This window comes from Thamnophis sirtalis, unplaced genomic scaffold, assembly GCF_051295495.1.
Source record: "Thamnophis sirtalis isolate CommonGarterSnake01/CBP01778 unplaced genomic scaffold, rThaSir2_p1.2 scaffold_6, whole genome shotgun sequence".
In the NCBI taxonomy this organism is placed as follows: Eukaryota; Metazoa; Chordata; class Lepidosauria; order Squamata; family Natricidae; genus Thamnophis; species Thamnophis sirtalis.
In genome coordinates, this window is record NW_028261386.1 from 78,612,451 (window position 1) to 78,635,039 (window position 22,589).

Sequence of the window (22,589 nt, forward strand, 5' to 3'; positions counted from 1 at the left end):
CCATACGGGTGCATACCAGCTGAAATCCACCCCTGCTTCAAGGATTCCTATTATATTAATGCAACCATTGATTTCTTCCTCCATAGTCACTCAACTTCGATGTCACAATATTTTGTTATGTTTTCTAGCTGTTCTCATGAGTTTTCAGATACAGGTAAGGCATATTTTTACATAATGACCAGTGGATTAATTTAGCAACTAGGTCATGTCTAGCTTTGTAATCAGTTTGTGCAATTTTGTTGCGCTCATATATTAAGTGTGAAACAGTTTCAACTTTGTCATTTCAAAGTTGGCAGTTTGGATTGTCAATGGATTTTTGTATCTTCACTTTCATGGCATTAATTTGTAGTTCTTGTTCTTGAGCAGCAAGTATTAAACCTTCTGTTTCTTTCTTGATAGTTCCCATGTCAAGTTGTTATTACATTTTCATTCAGTGTTTCTCAAGTGCTGTCCATGCAAAGCTTTGGTTTTCCATCCATTTAATCTGTCATGCAGCGGTTTTTCCTTATATTCTGCTTTTGTTTCTGTTGTTTTATAATGTTCTCTGTTTTCACAGTTGGCAGCAATTTTTCTGTACTTTGGTTCACATCATTCAAACTCCATTTTCCTTGTATAGTTTTTTTTAAATTTTTGCTTTCACAGAATTGGTTTACAGTGCTTGTTCTTGGGATTATCATCATCATCATCACATTTCCTATATACTATATTTAAATAGTTTCTATAGCTCCATACAAAAATAAGCAAAACCACAGTTTGATATCTTTTAACTTGCCATGGCATTCTCCTATTTGGAAAGACTCAAACAGGCAAACTTTACTCCCTTCAGAACTGAAAAGCAGTATAAAACACTTTTCTAAACATACTGTGAATCACAAAATTATGAGGACTGACATATTAGATGAAAAAACTAAACAAATAATAAATAATAGAACAACATCTCTACAACTTTTATCTATAAAAACTGCCATTAAAAATCATATTGACTTCTTTGAATTAAGCCAGCATTATCAAATTCTGTATTTTTAGCAATAGCATCCTAACTTTTAAACAGAAGTCCTAGGTGAAATTATAGAAACAACTAATTTCATATGACAAAAAGAAAAAAGTGATATGACTAAGTAATATATAAAAGTGATAAATAAATAAATGAATAAAGTAACTTCTTGTCTCAGTTTTCCAACTTCATTATGAAGTACACAAATTAGCAAGTAACATGGGAAATGATAGAAATTACTTTTCCATAACAATATTTAATTCTCATTATACAATTGTTTTAGATATTTGCACAATGTTTATAAAAGTAAATATAAAGTTCTAAATACATACATTCTAAAGAATGATGATATGAAATTTCTGTGTATCATTGGTACATTTTTCCTTCAAAATACTATATATATTTATTTTTTGGTTAATTCAGAATCTTTTACAGAAATTCTTGGTTACCACTTAAATGGGAAACCACTAAGAAATCTCAGAATTGTAAAATTAACTAGAACGTTTAAAAAAAAAAAATCCCAGAAAAAGGAAAATGATGTTCAACATCCACATATTTTTATTAATTTAAAAATAACATTACAAAGTAACATCTATGTCTAAAATTATCATGACATTAAGGGGTACACATACTACATATTGTTATAGATTCCTTTGGAATAGGCAGCCTTTACAAATCTAATAAATATCATTATCATCCAACCCTGAACAGCATAAAAATGAAACACTTTCTTCAAAAATTACATTTCACAATGTTTAAAATGCACTACATCATATTGTGAAGAGAGAAAAAAACAGTACAGTAATAGCCAAAAGAAACAAAAGAATGAACAGGAAGTCAGTATGCCTTAGGTTGCTCCTTCGCTCAAAACCAAGTTCCTAAAGCTGTATTTCATTAAAACACGAGTCTCTGTTGCAAGAATTCAGAAAAATAATTAATTTAGTACCTAGAAGTAAAAGTTTCCAATCAGTTTATCCAATTCTGTCTGTACAGTTTAACCACTGTCCAGGTCATCTTTCCAGTGTTTCAAGAAAGTTTTCCCATGATTGTTGTATTACAACAACTAATGATGTAAGGGATTCCACACTTAACATTCATAATATTGTATAATGACCAAAATATATTAAGGATACTATCATGCATGTCCTCTGTGAATGAAATTTCTAATTTAGGAAAGCTCTTAAATCATAACTGAATAATGACAATACACATGTAGAGTATGTCTATTTCATTTTTAAAAAGCACAACTTTTTTTTTGGAAAGCAATCTATCTTCAGATATAATTTAGAATGTCAAATATTCTGGGCCACAAAAATTAATATAGTAGTTCTTTTTCGTTTACTAAAGCTAAGCACAACACAGGAAAAAAACATTTCAGTATTTAAAAAAAATTAAAAGGGAAGGGGCAAAAAAATCAACTGAAAGAATGCATTTCATATTTAACTAAAAATATTTTATCGGACAATATTCAAGTCTGTAAGATCAATATGAATGACGGGGGAGTTTGCTAGGGCTACTTTCATTTATTTTAACATCTACCAAATTGGACAAATATTTTACAAAAATACTTTTTAAAAAACATTTTTAAAATAGTTATTTAAAAAAACATTTAAAAATACTTTTAAAAAAGACATTAATGAAATTAAATTATTTCTGAATTAAATGAGGAAAGTCTATTAATCTTGGAGGAAAATTTGTTATAAGATATTTATATTTTTTTCTATTAAAAAATTAGCATGGCAATTGTTGATCTGAACTATTTATTTTAACTATGTATGTGCAAAACTTACAATATAATGTCCAAGAACATTCCAGAATGTTCCATTTTTCCTCTGCTCATACAAATCAGCCATTCTAGGATGGTCTGAATACTTCTGGAAGTTAATTATCCAAATTGTAAATAGTTTATGATGTTTCCCAACATTGGGAAAGAAGGTAAAGTGCAGTTACATAGAGTTACATAGATGGAGGATGGCAGTATTTTCCTGGATAGAATTTTCATCTATTTTTATTTAATATGAGTAATTATTTTTCAATTTTCTTTCATTTCTATCTCAAAATATTGGAAAACTACACTGTTAACTTCTGGCAGTTATGTCACTAAAAGCCAAGGAATGATCAGAAGAAACCATGGCAGATTGCACAAGGGAATCCAATGCCTGTAATAATACAGTAGTGTTCATAAAAATCATTTGGAACTATTGATTTTCCATTACTGTTTCAAAATGTCCAAATGTTATGAAAAGGAAAATCATGAGAAACTTACAATAATTAACATAAATTACATGTTAGGATATAACATGGAGAATAAGCACTTTTACTTTAGATAGGAAAATAATTTGAAAAATAATGCAAGAGTGCAAAAAGAGCAGGAAATTTTATAATTTATTTGTACACGTTTTTCATTGACTAATCATACACACACGCCAAACACAGGAAATCCTATACTTAAAAAAGAAATACAGAACCACTTGTTATTGGGTAATGTTTGCGGTAATGTTCAATACCCTATCCTTGCTTTTCATATCAATTTAACCATTTGATTTAATTGTAATGTATACGGGTTATTACAGCAATAGTGTAAGAACACTATTCATTAGCATTTTCTTTCTCCCTCCCTCTTAATAAAAATATGGATTATATATCTATATACCTATATCGATTTGATTCTATGTGTTTTAATAATAAATTTTAATGAATTCTACATATATATTCTCTTCCTTATACATATGTCTTTTCTGGCTTTTGTTTTTTGTGCTAAATGTGAAAGACACTTTTAATCACTGAGAGTACCCTTATGGATAAACCAATGTGTGTGTCTGGACACACATAAAAACAAACACACACACACATACAAACACACAAAGACACATATGCATATCAAATTAAAATAATTAAAAGCCTGAAATTACAAGCTATGAAAACATAAGTATTGCTCAAATTTGAAATTGACACTGTAGCACTGTTTAAATATTAGATTTTTTTTAAAAAAATAGCATGAGGTTATCATAATACAAAATGTGATTCTTCAATGTTCTCTTTCACTCATATGTAGACTGTAAGACACATTCTCCCCCCACCCCAAGTGCCATATTTGCTGGAAGTCCTTGAGGAAATACTTTTGTCTGATCCGCACGAGACAGAACTAGAGTTGAAGATTCAAAAGTCAGCACTATCAATCAGTTCAGGAGCTAAACAAAATTACAATCTCCAGAGGGTGACAACTTTAAGCTATCTTGCTGTGCAAGCAAAGAATTTGGGTCTCAGTGCTCCACACAGCAGAACACTCCATCAGCATGCCTCCGCAAGTGAATATGAACCCCAGGGCTCGCTCACATAAATGAGGTCATAGCACTGCCCCAAGCTTATAGCAGAGTCAAACCACTGCTGATGCTTTTCTGAATCAAGAAAAAAAAGCAGTTCCACGAGCAGATGGTTCCTCTGGATAATAAAGCTACTAACTCAATGATGTTAAATTGCAAAGAAATGTATTTAGTTTCTTCTCAGGAATTTATTTATAAACAAATAGGCATGGAGAAATGTAAGACAGGCTTCCAACAAATGTCTTTCTAGTTAAAATACACAGTTATTTTTACATGGAATTAATTATAAAGCTTTTTATGTGTGCAAAACTCAATAAGCTCTGGGATTATTAAATAACATGGTTATTTGTAACATTAAACTAGAATAGGTTTTCTCAGTTGCCAAGGATAAAAATATGGCTGAAGCCATGAATGTGTAATGTGTAGTTTAACACTATATGCATCAGTGAAGATTCTGCTTTTTTTATGCCAATTGTTTCTTCTCCATATCATTTAATCCAGTATGACTGAGACTTGAACTGAGTTCAAGTCCTGAGTCAGTGAGAGAGCAAACTGGGTGTGTGAGAATCTATAACTATTCATAACCTTCGTATATGAAGTTTAAAAGGGGGGAATAAAATTTAGAGAAAAATTGGATATAATGCAATCATAAAATTTAAAAACAACCATATAAATGGTTGTGAAGAAATCCTAATATTAGTACTGCACCTTTCTACCATTATTTACGTGATGAACTAAGATTACTGAGATATTTCCTTACCTAAAGAGAGAATCAGAAAGACCATGGCCAGGCAGGCAAAAAAGGAATGGGAGTAGGATTGATTTCTGACTTCCTGCTAGAGTTCCCCCATTGGCTTTACAAGTTGATTGGAAATCATGATCACTGGCTGAGCTGCAGTTGCCCTAAGTTTCCAAATACAACTATTCAGAAGTTCCTTGGAATTTTAATTTCACAGGAATAATAAGTCCCAGATTTTGGAGATATTCATTTGAGTTACCTTGCTTCAAAAAATGTTGTCCTATGATGCATCCTTTTGGCTAATTAAGTGTAACAAACAGACAAGCGAACTGAAGAATTTTAGGTGTGTGCATGTGTGTTCACTTGGAAAGGAAAACAAGTGTACATGCCAGTTAGCAGCATGATGTCTCAATAAGTGTAACCGACTTGCTACTCTTAGATAGACTTGTCTTTCTACTCCTGCACAAAAACCTTATGATGTTGTTATTATGCCAAGGAGAAGAGACAAGGACAAAACAGAAAGAAAAGCACAAAGTAAAGAAGGATGTATGGAATAGAAAAGTGATACTGTACTTAGTATAGTTATTCCCCCTTGTAAAATATATAAAAAGAACAAAAAAGAATTAGAGAGGAAAAAACATAAAAACTCTTTAAACAATTGGAAAAGAAAACATCAGAAGTAATCTTTTGTAAACTTTCTGTACACAGATTCTAAGAAGACAAAATCAACACGAAAAATTTAATAACACACTAGTTGTTTCTTCAAGATAATTGCTTTTTTCATTAATCTGCTAAAAAAATCTGAAGAGACATTAGAAATAATACTGCAGTTCTTTTATATTAAGTATATTTTAAAAGTTTTGGTTAATACAATGGATCTATTACTAAAGAACAAAAGGGACTTTATGGAGGACAATCCATGAATATTGCTGAACAAGGCTGATATATTGAAGAATTTACTAAAAAGCTTCCAGATCTTGAGATAGGATGGTTGTGGACCTTTTTAGTTACATTTGGATTATAGCTGGGTATATTGTTCTAGTCAATCATGGTTTCTTTATAAACCAGTATATTGTTTTTCCTCAGGAGCTGGGGCAAAGATGGGAGCTCAGTCTGTAGTGTGGCACTCAGGTCTCAAACCTGGGCTGCCTGCTTTCCAGCAGCGATGGCTCAGCAGTTAAGACACTGGGATTGTTGGCTGGAAAGTCACCAGGTTCAAGACCCGAATTCCACATGATGGGGTGAACTCCCATTCTCACCCCAGCTCCTGAAGGAAAACAATATATAAAGAAATTGTGGTTGACTAGAGATACAATATACCCAGGTAGCATGCAAATGCAAGTAGATAAATAGGTACTACTTCAATAGGAAAGTAACAGCATGCTGGCCACATGACCATGGAAATGTCTTCGGAGAATGCTTGCTCAATGGCCTTGAAACAGAGATGAGCACCACTCCCTCTAGTTGGCAACAACTAGTGGAGTAAAATTTGCAGGGAAAGACCATTGGCTTACCTGAATGGTTGTTCTCGAGGCGCTGAGGAGTGTCCAAGCTCGGGTTAACTTCAGCTTGCTGCCCAAGGAACTGAGTTTGAAACTTTGTTGTAGCTCCGCCTCCTGGTTGCTCCAGAGGCTCAGTTTTAAAAAATGAAGGAGATCAATAGTCCATGACTGAACTAGTCCAAGTCCAAGACACGAAGGTGCTAAGAACACACCTTGCGGCCCCACCTTAAGGGTGGATTTGGACACTCCGCAGCGCCTTGAGAATGACCATTCAGGTAATCCAATGGTCTTTCTCCAAGGCGCTGCTTGGAGTGTCCAAGCTCGGGACATGCCAAAGCTATGTCGAAGTTGGGAGGGAAGAAGAAATGTCCGGGGCCGCGGTGCTTGCCACAACCCTCTGTAGAACTCTCCTCCCAAAAGACGCCTCAGTGGAGGCGAAAGTGTCCAGTCTATAGTTGCGTATAAATGGAGACGGACCAGACCACGTCGCAGCACGGCAGATTTCTTCAATTGGCGCTTGCGTAGCCCAGGCGGCCGAAGTCGCAGCACTCCTCGTAGAGTGTGCTGTTATGCGCGAGGGAACCGGTCTGGCCTGAATCTCATAAGACAACTTGATGCACGCTCTGAGCCAGCGTCCGATGGTAGAGGACGTGACTTTCTTCCCCATGGAGGCTGGCTGGAATAACACAAATAAGGCCTCCGATTTACGGAAAGGAGCCGTTCGCTTGATGTAAATACGCACCGCCCTCTGTACATCTAATTTGTGCCAAGTGACTTCCCTCTGGTGCTTGGGACGAGGGCAAAAGTCAGGGAGTATCACTTCCTGTGCTCTGTGGAAGATGGTGTTAATCTTCGGGACAAAGGCAGGGTCCAGTCTCAATATGACTCTGTCGGAGTGGAAAATGCAAAGGTCGCCTCTGACAGACAAGGCGGCCAACTCCGAAATTCTGCGGGCGGAGGTGATGGCGATGAGGAAGGCGGTCTTTAGCGTAAGGTGGCGTAGGCCCACCGTCCGCAATGGTTCAAAGGGAGATGCGGTCAATGCCTGCAGAACAACAGTCAAGTCCCAGGTAGGGTACCTGTGAATGGTGGGCGGGCAAAGGTTGGACGCCCCCTTCAGGAACCCTTTTACCTGAGGATGTCGTGAAATCGGTAGCTGAGAGTCAGAAGACAGGATGGTGCTAAGGGCGGCCACCTGTCTACGGAGAGTGTTTGGTGCCAGCTCTTTCTCCAAACCGTCCTGAAGAAATTCCAGGACTTGCGGAATGGTCGCGGAGGATGCCACAAGGTGATGGTTGAGGCACCAACTAGAGAAGGCCATCCACGTAGCCTCGTAGATTCTGACGGTGGACGGTCGTTTGGAAGCTTGGATCGTCTGGATGACTCTGTCGGAGAAGCTGTTAGAGACTGGATGGGGGTTAACAAGCTTGTACTCAATCCAGATAAGACTGAGTGGCTGCTGTGCTTCCCTCCCAATAATTGGCCAAGTGCTCCATCTCTCAGGCTGGGGGGTCAAATGATACGCCCCTCAGACAGGGTCCGCAACTTGGGAGTTCTCCTGGACCCACAGCTGACTTTTGAACACCACTTGTCAGCTGTCACCAGGGGGGCATTTGCCCAGGTTCGCCTGGTGCACCAGTTGCGCCCCTACCTGAACCGGGAGGCTCTCACAACAGTCACTCGTGCCCTTGTGACCTCTAGGCTGGAGTACTGCAATGTGCTCTACATGGGGCTGCCCTTGAAGAGTATTCGGCGACTTTAGCTGGTCCAGAATGCGGCCGCGCGAGCGATAGTGGGTGCACCACGTTTCACCCACGTAACACCTATCCTCCGCGAGCTGCACTGGCTGCCTGTTGGTCTCCGGGTGCGCTTCAAGGTGCTGGTTGTCACCTATAAAGCCCTTCATGGTATTGGATCTGGGTACTTGAGAGACCGCCTACTGCCAATTACCTCCACTAGACCGATAAGATCGCATAGATTAGGCCTCCTCCGAATTCCATCAGCCAGCCAATGTCGGCTGGCAACTACCCGGAGGAGAGCCTTCTCGGTGGCTGCTCCGACCCTCTGGAACGAACTCCCCGTGGAGATTCGTACCCTCACCACCCTTCAGACCTTCCGTACCGCCCTTAAAATCTGGCTGTCCCAGCAGGCCTTGGGCTAAAGACCCTAACCCCGCCCGAATGGTATGACTGTTGTGCTTTCTTTTAATAATGTATTGTCTTATGTCTATAACTTGTTTGTCATCCCCTCCCCCCTGAATTGTTAGCCGCCCTGAGTCCCCTCAGGGAGAAGAGCGGCATACAAATAAACTAATTCCAATTCCAACTAATTCCAATTCCAATGAAGCCTCAGGAGGTCCCCCTCAAGTGCCAGATGACCAGCTGCAGCCACTGGGGCTCCGGATGTTGGACGACCCCCTGGCTGTGGGAGATTTGCTCCTGAGGTATGCGCCACGGCCGGGACACCGACAGACTGACCAAGTCGGCAAACCAAGTCCTCCTCGGCCAGTGAGGAGCGACTAGGAGCACCTCCGCAGCTTCCTCCAGAATCTTCCGAATGACATGTGGTATCAGAGGAAGCGGAGGGAAGGCGTACAGCCGACCCGGGGGCCAGCGGGATCTTAAAGCGTCCGTGCCCTCCGCCCCTGGGCAATGGAACCGGGTGAAGTACCTTGGAAGTTGGGTGTTGGCTGGCGAGGCAAACAGGTCGACAACTGGGTCGAGACAGCTGGTAAAACAGTCTCGGGTGCAGATGCCATTCCGAGTTCTGGATGGTTGTTCTGCTGAGCCAGTCCGCTGTCACGTTGTCCACGCCGGAGATGTGGTCTGCTCGTATTGACGCCAGATGACTCTCCGCCCAGCGACCCAGAGTCTCTGCTTCCGACATCAGCGCCAGAGACCGCATGCCGCCCTGGTGGTTGATGTAGGCTTTGGCAGCGATGTTGTCCGTCAGAATCAGTACATCGCGGCCTCTGACCTGGTCGAGGAAGTGGTGCAGGGAGAGTCTTGCGGCCCGGAGCTCCAGCCAGTTGATGTTGTGGGCGAGCTCCGCTGCGACCACCTGCCCTGCACCACTGCTGTTCCCAGATGAGCACCCCAGGCGAAGAGGCTGGCATCTGTGGTGATTATCAGCCTCTTTGGCTCCCTGAAGCATGTGCCTTTGAGGAGGGCTTCCGTCTGCCACCACCAGAGGGAGCGGAGGACCTTCGGTGGGACCCGTACCACCCGTTTGGAGTTGCTGGCCTTCTTCCTTTGGAGAAGTAGCAGGAACCATTGCAGTTCTCGCGTGTGCAGCCGCGCCCATGGGACCACCGCGATGCAAGACACCAGCTTCCCCATCAGTTGTGATAGAGAGAGGATCGAGGCTGACCCGGTTGAGCGGATGCTCCTCACCAGGGTCCAGATGCTGTCGACTCGCTCTTGAGTGAGGAAGACTTGGCAGGTTTCGGAATCAATGATCGTTCCGAGGTGCTGGATCCTGCAAGTCGGGTTCACATGGCTCTTGGTGAGATTGACTGAGAACCCGTGAAGCTGCAGGGCCTTGATGGTGGTGGCCAGGTCTGCTTGGGCTTGCCCCCTGGACGATGAGTGGATAAGTATGTCGTCCAGGTAGCATTCCAATCTGACAGGCAGAGACCGGAGTCATGCGGCTACAGCTGCCAGCAGCTTGGTGAAGGTCCGCGGGGCCGACGAGAGCCCAAAGGGAAGGGCCCTGTACTGGTAATGGTGATGGGCGAACTGGAACCTCAGGAACGGGTGGATCGGAACGTGCAGATACGCCTCCTTCAGGTCGATCGATGTCAGCAGATCGCCCGGTCTGACGCAGCCCAGGATGGTCTGGAGGGACCGCATCTTGAAGCGCTTGTACGCCAGATGCTTGTTCAGCTTCTTGAGGTCCAGGATCACCCTCACCCTCTCTGATGACTTGGGGACCAGGAAGAGGATGGAATAAAACCCCCTGCCTTTTTGTCCTCTGGCCGCTATCTCTAAAAGGTGTTGTATCTCCGCCCTCATCAGTTGTAACTTGTGGGCGGACCTGGGGATAGGGCAATGGAGGAAGGTTCTCGGGGGGAAGGACAGGAACTCCAGGGTCAGCCCGTGGGGGACTGTGTTCCTGACCCAACTGTCCGTCATTTCCTCCCACTGGGCGGCATAGAGCTGGAGCCGGCCGCCTATGGGGGGAGCCCTGTGACAGTCACTTTGACTTTCTAAAGGGCCTGTTGGAATAGCCTCCCCGGAAGGGTTTGCGGAAACCCTGCTGCTTCCCTCTGTCTCTAAAGGAGGGTCTATCCTGGGCGCGATCCTGTGAGTCGCCGTAGGCTTGACTAGGACCGGCAGTGGAAGTGGAGGGCTCGCTATTCCAAAAGGAATTTTTGCGAAAGGGCTGACCTTACCATTCGTGCTTTTTTGTGACTTATCCTTATTCTCAGTGAGGAATGGATCTAGGGCCTCTCCAAACAGCTTACCTCCCTTGAAGGGGGCAGAAGCCACCTTCCATTTCGCTTTAACATCAGCCTGCCAGTGGCGGAGCCACAGCAGGCGCCTCGAGGTGACATTCGAGGCCAGCGCCCTGGTTGAAAATTTGGTGGCGGCCAGGGACGCGTCAGCAGAATACTCCACAGCGGCTATGATCTTGGTGATGTCCTGCCTAGACTTGGAGTTGCCTGCCGGGAGGCCAGCCCGCAGTTTGCGGAGCCAGAAGAGGGCTGCCCTGCCAAAATAAGAGGAGCTGGCGGAAGTGCGCATGGCCCAGGCGGTGGCCTAGTGCGTCTTAAGAGCCGCGGTTTCCGCCCTCTTGTCCTCTGCCTTGAGGCCTTCCAATAACTCGGCTGGAAGGGAAGTGGGGGATGTGAGAGCCATAATTGGATCATCCACCTGAGGAACCTTGAGGAGCTCCTCCAGGGGAGCCTCCATGGTGAATAGCTTCCTCTCCATCCCACTGGGAGTGGCTAGAGTCCCCGGCTGCACCCACTGTCGCTGGATGATGTCCAAAAATGGCCTTCGTAAGGAGGGGCTTAAACATGGCCGGATTGAATAGGGCTGAGCCCGTGGCCTGTTCAGCGGCAGGTTCCTCATCCTCCGATAGGACCAGAACCTCTACCTCAGGCTCCTCCTGATCTGACACCTCACTAAGGCCCGTGGGGGCAGGAGAGGGTGCCCTAGCTTCAGAGGCCTTGGGAATCTTGGCCTGACTGGGAGCTGGCTTGTGCGCCACAGAGGGCAACTGGGCCGCCAGCTGTACCATGCCATCTGAGATGCCTTTGGATATGGCCCGAGCTACAACCTCCTCCATGGCCCTGGATAGGATGGACTCCTGACCCTGCGGGGGAAGGGGCTCCAATTCAGATGGAGCTCCTCCTCAGCTCCTGAATCCATGTCTGCTAGGGAATCCATAGCCATGGAATGGGTAGGGGATCCCAAGGAAGCCCTATGAGGGTTGGGGGAGAACCCAAAGTCCTCACTGCCTGGGCCTAGAGGGGATTCCCCTCGCTGGGATTCGCCCCTGGGAGACCCACCCCCGGTCTCATTGGGGGATGGCGCCATAGAAATCTTGCACTGTGCGGCCTGGGACCTCTGGAACTGTTTCTCCAGGGCCTTCTGACGGCGCAGTACCATTTTTTCCTCAGCCTTGGAGGCCGAACCTACCTTAGGCTGCTTCTCCCTTGGGGAAATACCCCCCCCCAACTCCCTTGCCCGATGGATTGGGCCTGCTACGCTTACTGGGAGTGGGCCCGGTCTTTTCCCCTTGCCTCTCTTCCATGCTGATAGTATTAAGCTGTTGCTCCATTCTGGCAATGGCAGTAGACCAGGCCTGGGGTAGGCCAGAACCTGATCCACACGCTGGGCCTTTAAGGCTCAGAGGCCTAGCCGGCTGAAGAGAGGAGAGGGAGGCTGGAGCTGGCTGAGAGGATCAGCCTAGCGCCTGCGGATCCGTGCTGAAGGCAGGTAGGTGGGGGTTTGAATTCCGGGTTCCCTGCGGCCGCTGGAAAGAGAAGGAGGGCAAGAGACAGCGTGAGCGCCCCACTTGAGTCTCCAGGCTTAAGGCGGCCCTCCGTGGCGATCTGCTGTTCAAGGGAGGCTGCGCGGCAAGAATAGAGGCCTGGAAACGAAAGCGCGCCAGAACGGGCCGTTTAAAATGGCAGGCTCTCTTGCTGCGCGCACCTGGAGCGTTGTCGGACCGGCACGGAGCCTAGCGCTCCTGTCAGGGGCCCAGGAAGGCTTTAGCTGCCGAATCCCCCCCCCACGTACTCACTGAACCGGCGTTTTGGGAGAGACCCAACCTAGAAACAGCCCAGGTGGAGGCTGGGCTGCGATCGCCCCAGGGAGCCTGCCTGCGCGATGGATTAAAGCAGAATTCTCGTAGAAGTAGAAAAGCAGGATAAAATTACCCTAACTGCAACCTATCTATCCAAACTAGCAAAAAAGGAGCTACAAACTCTCTAGGAAATACTAAATTGGGGTCCAGCTTGCTGCACAAGGACTGGAGCCCCTGGAAATACGTCCTGTTGGGTGACTGAGTTTTTTAAAACTGAGCCTCTGGAGCAACCAGGAGGCGGAGCTACAACAAAGTTTCAAACTCAGTTCCTTGGGCAGCAAGCTGAAGTTAACCCGAGCTTGGACACTCCAAGCAGCGCCTAGGAGAATCCTTAGATATTGGAAGACTGTTATCAGGGTCTCCCCTAGTGCTTCTTTTCATTAAATTAGACATACCCAATTCCTGCAACCATTTTTCATGTTTTAACTTCCAGTCCCCTAATTATTTTTGTTGCTCTTCTCTGCACACTTTCTAAAGTCGCAACATTTTTAATATCATGATGACCAAAACTGGATGCAAGAATGAAAAAAAAATATGATAAACTACTGATTCATAAAAAAGTGCAAACTAAGCATGTGACTCTTCTTCCTGTTTCTCTTTAAATAGGCAAAAATATACTTTTAATTCCCCATTTTAACTCATTTTTCAGCAAAATATTTCAAGGAAATTTTGCATTGAACATACAGATACATACACATATACATATATACAGGAGAGGGAGATTAGGTAAGGTGTTTTTCATAAAAATGAATTTTGTGTATGTGTTTCTTCCAAGCAAAGTAGCTTTTAATATCTGTTAAATAAAAAAAAGTGACAACATATGTATTATTAATAATTCCTTCTGTTGGGAATAACTTTACCAGATTTCATATAGATATAAAAAATGTATAGAAAAGAAAGTTTTTTTTCCTAAATGAATTATGTTTCTCCTTCTGTGGATGCAAGGGCAGTGATTGCCAGGTATTATGGTAGAAGCTGAAGATAATTTTGCTGTCCCCCTCCCCCCACAATGGAATATGTCAGTTGTTTCTAGGTCACATCAGTGAATAACACAATTTAGGATCACCCACTTTCCCAAATAATCTGACCTCTTTTTAAATTCTGTGAAATATTTCAGGCATAAGATGAATCTGACACATACTTCTATTTACAACTGAGTAATAATTCAGGTACATTACTTTATCTAATTAAATAAATGTATGCATCCAATTATTTTCTGCTCAAGTTAACTTGAAATGTCACTTATCCTCATTACCCAGTGGAAACTAAAGTGTTTCATAAGCCAAAAAGATCCCCACCAAAATTTTATAACAGTTCTTGCTTTTTGAATATGAATATTAATCATAATTATTATCATTTTGGTAATAGTTGTTCATATCAACTATCTGCAATGTAGTTTTAAATATTTGCTTTCTGTGGAGAATATCACTAATTTTGGCAGGATTAAACAGCCAGGAAAAATAATTCATTCTGAAAGAATTGTCCCAAAATATGTCCTGTCTCAATTTTCTTTTGGAGGGCAGTGGTCAACCTATGTTATTAAACTGGAAATCAAACAAGCATTTAAATAAACACCTAGATTTTGTTGTACTATATTTTCTACTCTTTTTATTGATCATGATAATGAAGTTCTTTGTACACCATTTAAAATCCAGCCAACTTCAAGATTCAGTAAATAAATAGAAATAAAGAAACTAAGTATATCTTGTTACTAAATACTTTTAGTTAAGAGCTATAATTTCCACGTGGGTTTCATTGACAATATTCTTATCTGACAAATATTCTTTAGAACAAAATGATCTCATTGCAATACTTTATTAAACTAATTAACAGATTCTTGAACCAATATCTGAATGTTAAGCTATTAATGCTGCTGAACTATAAATGGCAACTATAAAATACATATTTTGTGAAGTTAATATCCTCAAGCAGTTATAGAATAAACAGCTATTTTAATTAACCTTCTCTGGTTTAAATAATGGGAAACAGATACATGACTAAAAATAATTAAACAATAATAAGGAAATGTTTCTGCATAAAACATAAAACACAGATATTTGATTCTTGCATCTTAACAAGTGTTTACCTTTTAAAAATGAAAATGCACTTGGAGATATCTTCCTTTTTTTAAAAAAATCTACAGCTGTCAAATTATGCTTATGCAATGCCTTTCAAACTACACTACTTTTAATTTATTCTTTTACTGCTTTTAAAATAATGATAAACAGAAAAAATCCAAACCAAAAGTAAAACTACATGCATTGTCAAATAAAATAAAAAAACTTAAAAGTTTTTAAAAATGAAGTGAATAATAAAACAAAAGAAAAAAGGTATATCATTTTAGTTATACATAGCTCTAATTCATAAAATTGTTTCCATAACAATATTGTATATGATCTACTGAACCAAGGGGGAATATTTAACTGAGAATCTAATAAATATCCTCAAATAAAGTATTGAACTCAGCAGCACTTTCAATATCAAAACTTTTCCAAATATTTACTAAGACTCAGTTAAAGATTACTTTGTTGCAAAGTAACAAAACAATTAATACTGCCGTCATGAAGTTGCAACTTAAAAGTTCTAACAATATAGAAATATTCATGAAAATAATATGAAAGATTAAACATAACTCAATGTATATTATCAGTTCAAATTACAGAAATACCCAAAATAGAATTTGGAAGTTCTTCACTCTGTTTCTTGGTCTGTTTGTTGCATTATTCACACTACAAATACACATCTTCCTGATAGGATCCATCTTTGTCAAATAATTTAAAATAGGGGGTAGCAAATCAAACATCAACCCCAAACCCATGCTACAATTTCTGATGTCAGAAATACTTCTCTTTGCTAGTTCTACCGAGTTGACTCTTTATTCTCCTTTTAATTTCAATACCGATCACATGTTGAGAAGTACAAAAGCAATTGGGGATTTTACAAGGTGAAAATTGTCTTTAGTAACTCTAGGAATGACAAAGCATGTTCCAATACTTTAAAAAAAAATATCCAGACCTTAAAAGAAAGAGGAGGAAGAGGGAGAAAGAGGGAGGGTAGCAGAGGTGGTATTCAGCAGATTCTGACCAGTTCTGGAGAACTGGTAGAGGAAATTTTGAGTAATTCAGAGAACTGGTAAATACCATCTCTGACTGGCCCCGCCCAGTCCCAGCTTATCAGGAGGAAATGGGGATTTTACAGTATCCTTCCCCTGCCCACCAAGCCACGCCCACAGAATCAGTAGTAAAAATGTTTGAACCCTATGTTATTAAACTGAAAAGGATCAGGTGTTCCTAACATTTCATAACTTTCATATATAGTCTGTTTGATAGTGAAAATGTTTCAAACTTTCAGCAATTTCATTTTTTCAATTTTCATTTCATTTTTTAGTGGTAAGATTATATAAATTCAATTGAAAGAAGGATATTTATAAATTTAAGCAAACCAGTTTTCATAAAAAAAAAGAAAACTAGGAGAGTCCAAGCTTAGATAAATTACTCTGGAGCTCACAAATATATGTCCTGAATGAGGAAAAATTCTGGCGCCAAGGAGCACGAGGAGGTGTGGCCAAGGAAAAAGATTCCTCAGTCCCAGGGCAACCAGATGATTTAACCCGTCGCTTGGACTCTCCAAGCAGTGCACAGCAAAACCAGTTTTCATACAGTTAACAGATTCTACCTGAAATTTGTAATGTACTCTTTGCATCTTCCAAAGGTAGTTTTCCAAAAGGCAACTGGACTTTCTTGGATGACAAGGGGAAAAAACCCCAAAAAGTCCAGTTGCCTTATGGAAAAGTACCTTGACCTGAATGATTGAGAATCTCCACAGACATTTACCCACTGAATCCAAATTCTGGATTCAGTGACATTCTTCCCTAAAAAGAGCATTTGACCTCAATCTGATGTCTTGAAATCCATCGTTTGTAAACAAAGCCTGAGACTGGATCCAACTCAACTGAAGAATATCAGATGTTTTACACAAGATGTAATGAAAACTTGTTAATTTTCACCAATTCCTCATTCAGCCACCTGAAAATATTGCTTAGAGAGCTGAAGGTTCTCTTGAGAAAGCATGGGAAATACTTCTGACAAAAGAATAAAAAAATGAGGAATTACAGAAAATTGCCACTGTGTCATCTGCCTCTCTGTGGAAGATTCTGTTACTTCTTAGTTCTCTCCATAAATACATGTACCAATCAAAATGAGGAAAACAGATCCCTTATGTTTTATCATGTTACAGATATGCAATATACTAGATAGAAGTATTTGTTTTGTATGGGATTTGAACTATTTAACAAGAAAACGTTAGTCACAATGTGATATATGCATTTTATGAGCAGTTCCAGGTCCTAAAAACAAGAACATTATAGCAGAGCACCCAATATAAACCACATTTTCTTATAGTTTATAGCTGAACACTTGTAAAGAAACAGAAAGAGATGCTGCCATCAGTTAGCAGTTTTACAAATGGCTTTAAATCGCATACAATGCCCAATACACTCTGCACATTGTGACCTAATTTAAGATTTGGGAGCTGACTGAAAATTTTGTTGCTGTTTCAAAAAACACAAACTATTTATGTTCTGGAATATAATAAGCTTGTGGATACTAGATCATGAACATTTAATCAATTCTCTACAAATAACTAAACTTAGTATGACCCTCAAACGATTATTTCTTCAAATATAATCTTGCTATGCTAGATTTGACCTGAAAACATTTGTCAAGTTTTATGTTTTTCATTATGAACTCACAGTTCAGCATGTGCGTTCCCTTTAGATAAGCAAAAATATATTCATGAACAGTGGCGAACCATATATACCGCTGCCGAAAGAAGGCTGCTAAAAATATTAAGTCATTTGCATGAAATCTCAGTATAACATACTTCAGTTAAAACTGGTATTTTATTCTTTACTTTTCAGAATAAAGAAAAATTATTTTAAATATACTGTGTACATATTTATTGTTTTAAAATTACTTGGAGGAACACATGATCAAGTTTAAAAGCTTTCACTTTAAGTTAATAAAAATAAAATAGTGTTGCTTTGTACTGTATGCTTTGCGGGGGGGGGGGGATTCTATATTCCAAAGTGTGAATTCCAAACTCACACTTCCTTCTGGTTTTAATTACACCTCATTATACATTAGGATCCACTTCTGGAGTGCATAGAGATGTAAAAGTTGTACCAATCTGCAACTCTTAAAGCAACTGTGTATTTTCTTGGAATTGCACAGCTACACTGCAGTCTGGGAAGATAAACAGCTGTGTTAAAGAGTTGCAAGAGCTGCAACATTCTTATTCAGTAGTGCTTCAAAACATCTGATGCACCCTTCTATATAGCTCTATAAATTTAACGAACATTAGTACAGGTAGGCCTCGACTTATGATGACAACTGAGCCCAAAATTTCTGTTCATAAGTGAGACATTTGTTAAGTACGTTTTGCCCCATTTTATGATCATTCTTGCCACAATTATTAAATGACTCACTAAAGTTGATAAGTTAATAACACAGTTGATAAGTGAATGTGGTTTCCCCATTGACTTTACTTGTCAGGTCACAAAGGTGATCTGACCCGGGGAAATAACAACAGTCATAAGTATCAAGCAATTGTCAAGCATCTCAATTTTGATCACATGATCATGGGGATGCTGCAAAGGTCATAACTGTGAAAAACAGTCATAAATCACATTTTTTCAGTGCCATCATAACTTTGAACATTCACTAAATGAACTGTTGTAAGTTGGGGACTAGCTATATCCTATAACAGACAGCTTCATATTCATGCATTCCTTTATTCATTCCACTAGCTGAATACCCATACTCCACTACAAAACTATGCGATCGGGCCTGATAAATCGACACCTACAGCTTGAAAATTAATGAGATGTTACCATCAACCTCTCCTCTCCCCTGAGGCTTGCCCCACAGAAGCCTCCCATATCCTCTCCCCTTCTCTCCCTCAGGCTTGCCCCACAGAAGCCTCCTATATCATATTCCCTTCTCCCCTCAGGCTTGCCCCACAGAAGCCCCACCTATCATATCACCTTCTATCCCTCAGGTTTGCCCAACAAAGCCCCACCTATCCTATCCCCTTCTCTCCTCAGGCTTCTCTCCAAACTTCCAGCCAGCAGATTGGATGAGTAACATGCTGGCCAGCCCACTCTCACGTCCAAGTTTTCAGGTTGGGAGGGGGAGTAGAATATCTATCAGAGTGTGTTAACAATAATATACAAAATGCTAATACTCTGATGGTCTTTTTGAAAAATCTTTTGTTACCGAGCACCTAGAAGCCAAGAGGAACATATATTCCAAATTTCAAGTTTGTAGGCTCTACGGTTCTGGAGATTTTGTAATTCCTGTGTCAGTGTTTTTGCAGATAGTTAGTTAGTTAGTTAGTTAGTTAGTTAGTTAGTTAGTTAGTTAGTTAGTTAGTTAGATAGATAGATAGATAGATAGATAGATAGATAGATAGATAGATAGATGATAGATAGATAGATAGATAGATAGATAGATAGATAGATAGATAGATAGATAGATAGATAGATAGATTTGTATGGCTGCCCATCTCACCAAGTGATTCTGAGAAGTGAACATTTAAAAAAAAAATAAGAATAATTACAATAAAGTAAATATTTAAATATCTAGGAGCTAAGAATAAATTCTATATCATAATCCCTAAATTAATTAAAAACATAAACATTTTATTTTATATATTTGGGTATTGCACTATAATTTCATGAAAATATGGCTATTTCACATTGCCTTCTCAAGTATAATCTCACACTCTGCCACTAATTTTCAGTGCAGTGGGTAATCTCCCTTTAATTAATATATATATATATATATATATATATATATATATATATATATATATATATATATATATATATATATATATATATATATATATATATATATATATACACACATACATACACACACACACACACACACACACACACACACACACACACATATATATATATATATATATATATATATATATATATATATATATATATATATATAATCTTGTAAAAAACATGTATGTAATTCTTACCTTCTGTAAGACAAACAACTAGCATGTAATAACACTGTTCACTATAATGAAAGTTTTGGTAATTTCTGGTAACAGGAATTGTGGACAAATTCCACCACAATAGAAATATGCTGTCAGTCGGAATAGATAGTTTGACAGTTTACTCAAATGTATTTATGAATGTGTAATAAATATATAAAGAAATAAAACAAATACACATATACAGCTGTAGAAATCATTGCTTATACTTGGTATTGGGCTGTTCAGTACTCTTAGAATGCAAATATAAATTGACTTAATTCATGTTGGATGCACTCTATTTTATTCATTTTTCTGTCATCCTGGTGCTTCAATTACTTCTATAACCATAATGGAGATGGTTTACCAGCAAATTTATTCCACTAAAAAGAGCAAAATATCTCCAATATAATGAGTCACACTTAATAGGACATCAGTGGAGCCCACATTTACATTTTATTTTTTTAAATGTTAAAAAAAAGCAATTAGAAATCCCTGAATACTTTTCAGTGGTTTTAGTGGTGCCTAATGATATAGATTTGATAGTATGCATGAATATAATAGAATGCACAGTATCAAATTTATGTCATTGGACACAATGTATCAAGAAAACAGGCAAGTGGGAGTGATAACGTTTGATAAATATAGGGAAATCAGAAATATCACTCTGACCCAAAACCAGGGCAAATTATTGATATAAATTAAAATGAAAATAGCTGCTGAGTACAATGGGAAAAGCGGGTCTTGGTTAAGACTTATTCTATCAATCCTCTTTTTTTTAATATAGGATTTATCACCACTGTTCTAGTCTTGAAGAACTACTGAACTGGGCTTACCTGCTGCGTCTGGTACCTTTGCTGGGCCTGGGAGAGGTACTGGGTCTGAGGAGGCAGGTGCTGAGGTTGTGGTTGCTGGTTGTAATATGGCTGTTGGCAGTAACCAGTTACACCTTGTGGACCATACTGAGATGGCATCTGTTAGGGGGGGAAAAGCCAATACAGTTAGGAATTGAGGACAAAAATCTATGTGTTCAACTCCTAAAGATCATAAACATAATACCAAATGCCATGGTAAGAAGTCTCTCCCAATGGAATGAGTTAATTTTAAACTTAAAGGAATAATGCAGTTCGCTAAACTCTATTTTGGAGATATTCTGTCAAGGGAAACATAAAAAAAATATTCTACCACGCTGGTTTTACTGAATAATTTCTTTTCATGTTCTCTGAAACATCCAAAGAAACCATTACCAATTATTCTTGCTCACTGAACTTATACTCAAGAACAGCAAAAGGGTTTCTATAGAATATTCATAGCTTGCTAGTCAGTAGTATTTATCCAAGAAGTTATCAGAATGACTCTATTTACACCTTTCAATTTTCCACCTAAAGTTTCTGCTGCATGAATCATCCCACGTTTCAAGGTATAACAGAAAAAAAAAATTGGAACATAGGTGTATGTGCATACTAATTTTTTAGAAAAAAAACCCATTTCAATAAGTTTTAGAGAACTATTATAATAGTATCCTTATATCAAAGGACATACAGGAGAGTTGAGTCTTTTGAAAAACCAGTTAAATGATTTACATTTTGCAAGTCCATCCAGCTGCAAAGGGGAAGGCTAGCATATATTTATAGATATATGTTTTGACTGGTATTTTGCCAGTTAAGAATTAAAAGGATGTGTAGAAAAATGGAAGATGGGAATAATCACAGACCCCCCCCCAAAATATATATATATATATATATATATATATATATATATATATATATATATATATATATATATGTATATGTATATGTATATGTATATGTATATGTATATGTATATGTATATGTATATGTATATGTATATGTATATGTATATGTATATGTATATGTATATGTATATGTATATGTATATGTATATGTATATGTATATGTATATGTATATGTATATGTATATATATACATAGAAGCTATAAACCATAGAAGGAAATTCAGAAAGACTAAAGCAAATGAAAAGTACAAGCAAGAAAAAAAATGAAAACTGTGTTAAAAAGGACCAAAGCAGAAACTAAGTAAAGAGAGATTTAGGTATAATATGGCTAATACGAACAAGTTGAAGTTTCTGGGAATAGATAATTATATCTGGATACCCTGAAGGTCATCTCAGGGAACTGTGAACCTTCTACCTTCTTTGAAAAATCATTGGGAACATTTAGACTTGGCAGAAGATTGGAGACAGCAGATACTGTTCTTAAATAGAAAAGAGCATGAAAATGATCCAGGTAACTACAGACTGCTTGATGTGAATAACAGACAAAATTCTGAAAGAGATTATTAAACTGTCAGTTTAAATACACTAAGAAAATAATGCATCACCCATCAGTCAGGATGGGCTTATTAATAATAAATTAAGCCAAATTAAACTGATCACTCTTTTTGATAGTGTACTAGTTTAGTCAATCAGTGGGATGTGGCAGACAACTTGTATTCTGCAAATCAGGCAAAAAGTTCGATATTCTAGTACAAAAGGTATCAAATACTGGATGATTTGTGCTAGAATTAGATAGATTCAAAGTTGGTTGTACACCAATGACTCCAAGTCAAGTGGAAAGAATGTGTTAAACAGTGTAACTTAGAGGTTTGTGCTATTCTATATATCTATAAATTACTGGTTGT

General features: G+C 39.4%; 1 protein-coding gene across 10 annotated transcripts in view; it reads right to left on the reverse strand.

The window, feature by feature from the left end:
• Window positions 1-22,589, reverse strand: part of ARID1B (AT-rich interaction domain 1B) — a 452,871-nt gene that overhangs the window by 307,035 nt on the left and 123,247 nt on the right. For all 10 annotated transcript variants that reach the window (XM_087718250.1, XM_087718248.1, XM_087718246.1 and 7 more), the window contains exon 3: window positions 20,766-20,903. In XM_087718250.1, the coding sequence (XP_087574376.1) occupies window positions 20,766-20,903 (138 nt within the window). The remainder of the gene's footprint in view (window positions 1-20,765; window positions 20,904-22,589) is intronic.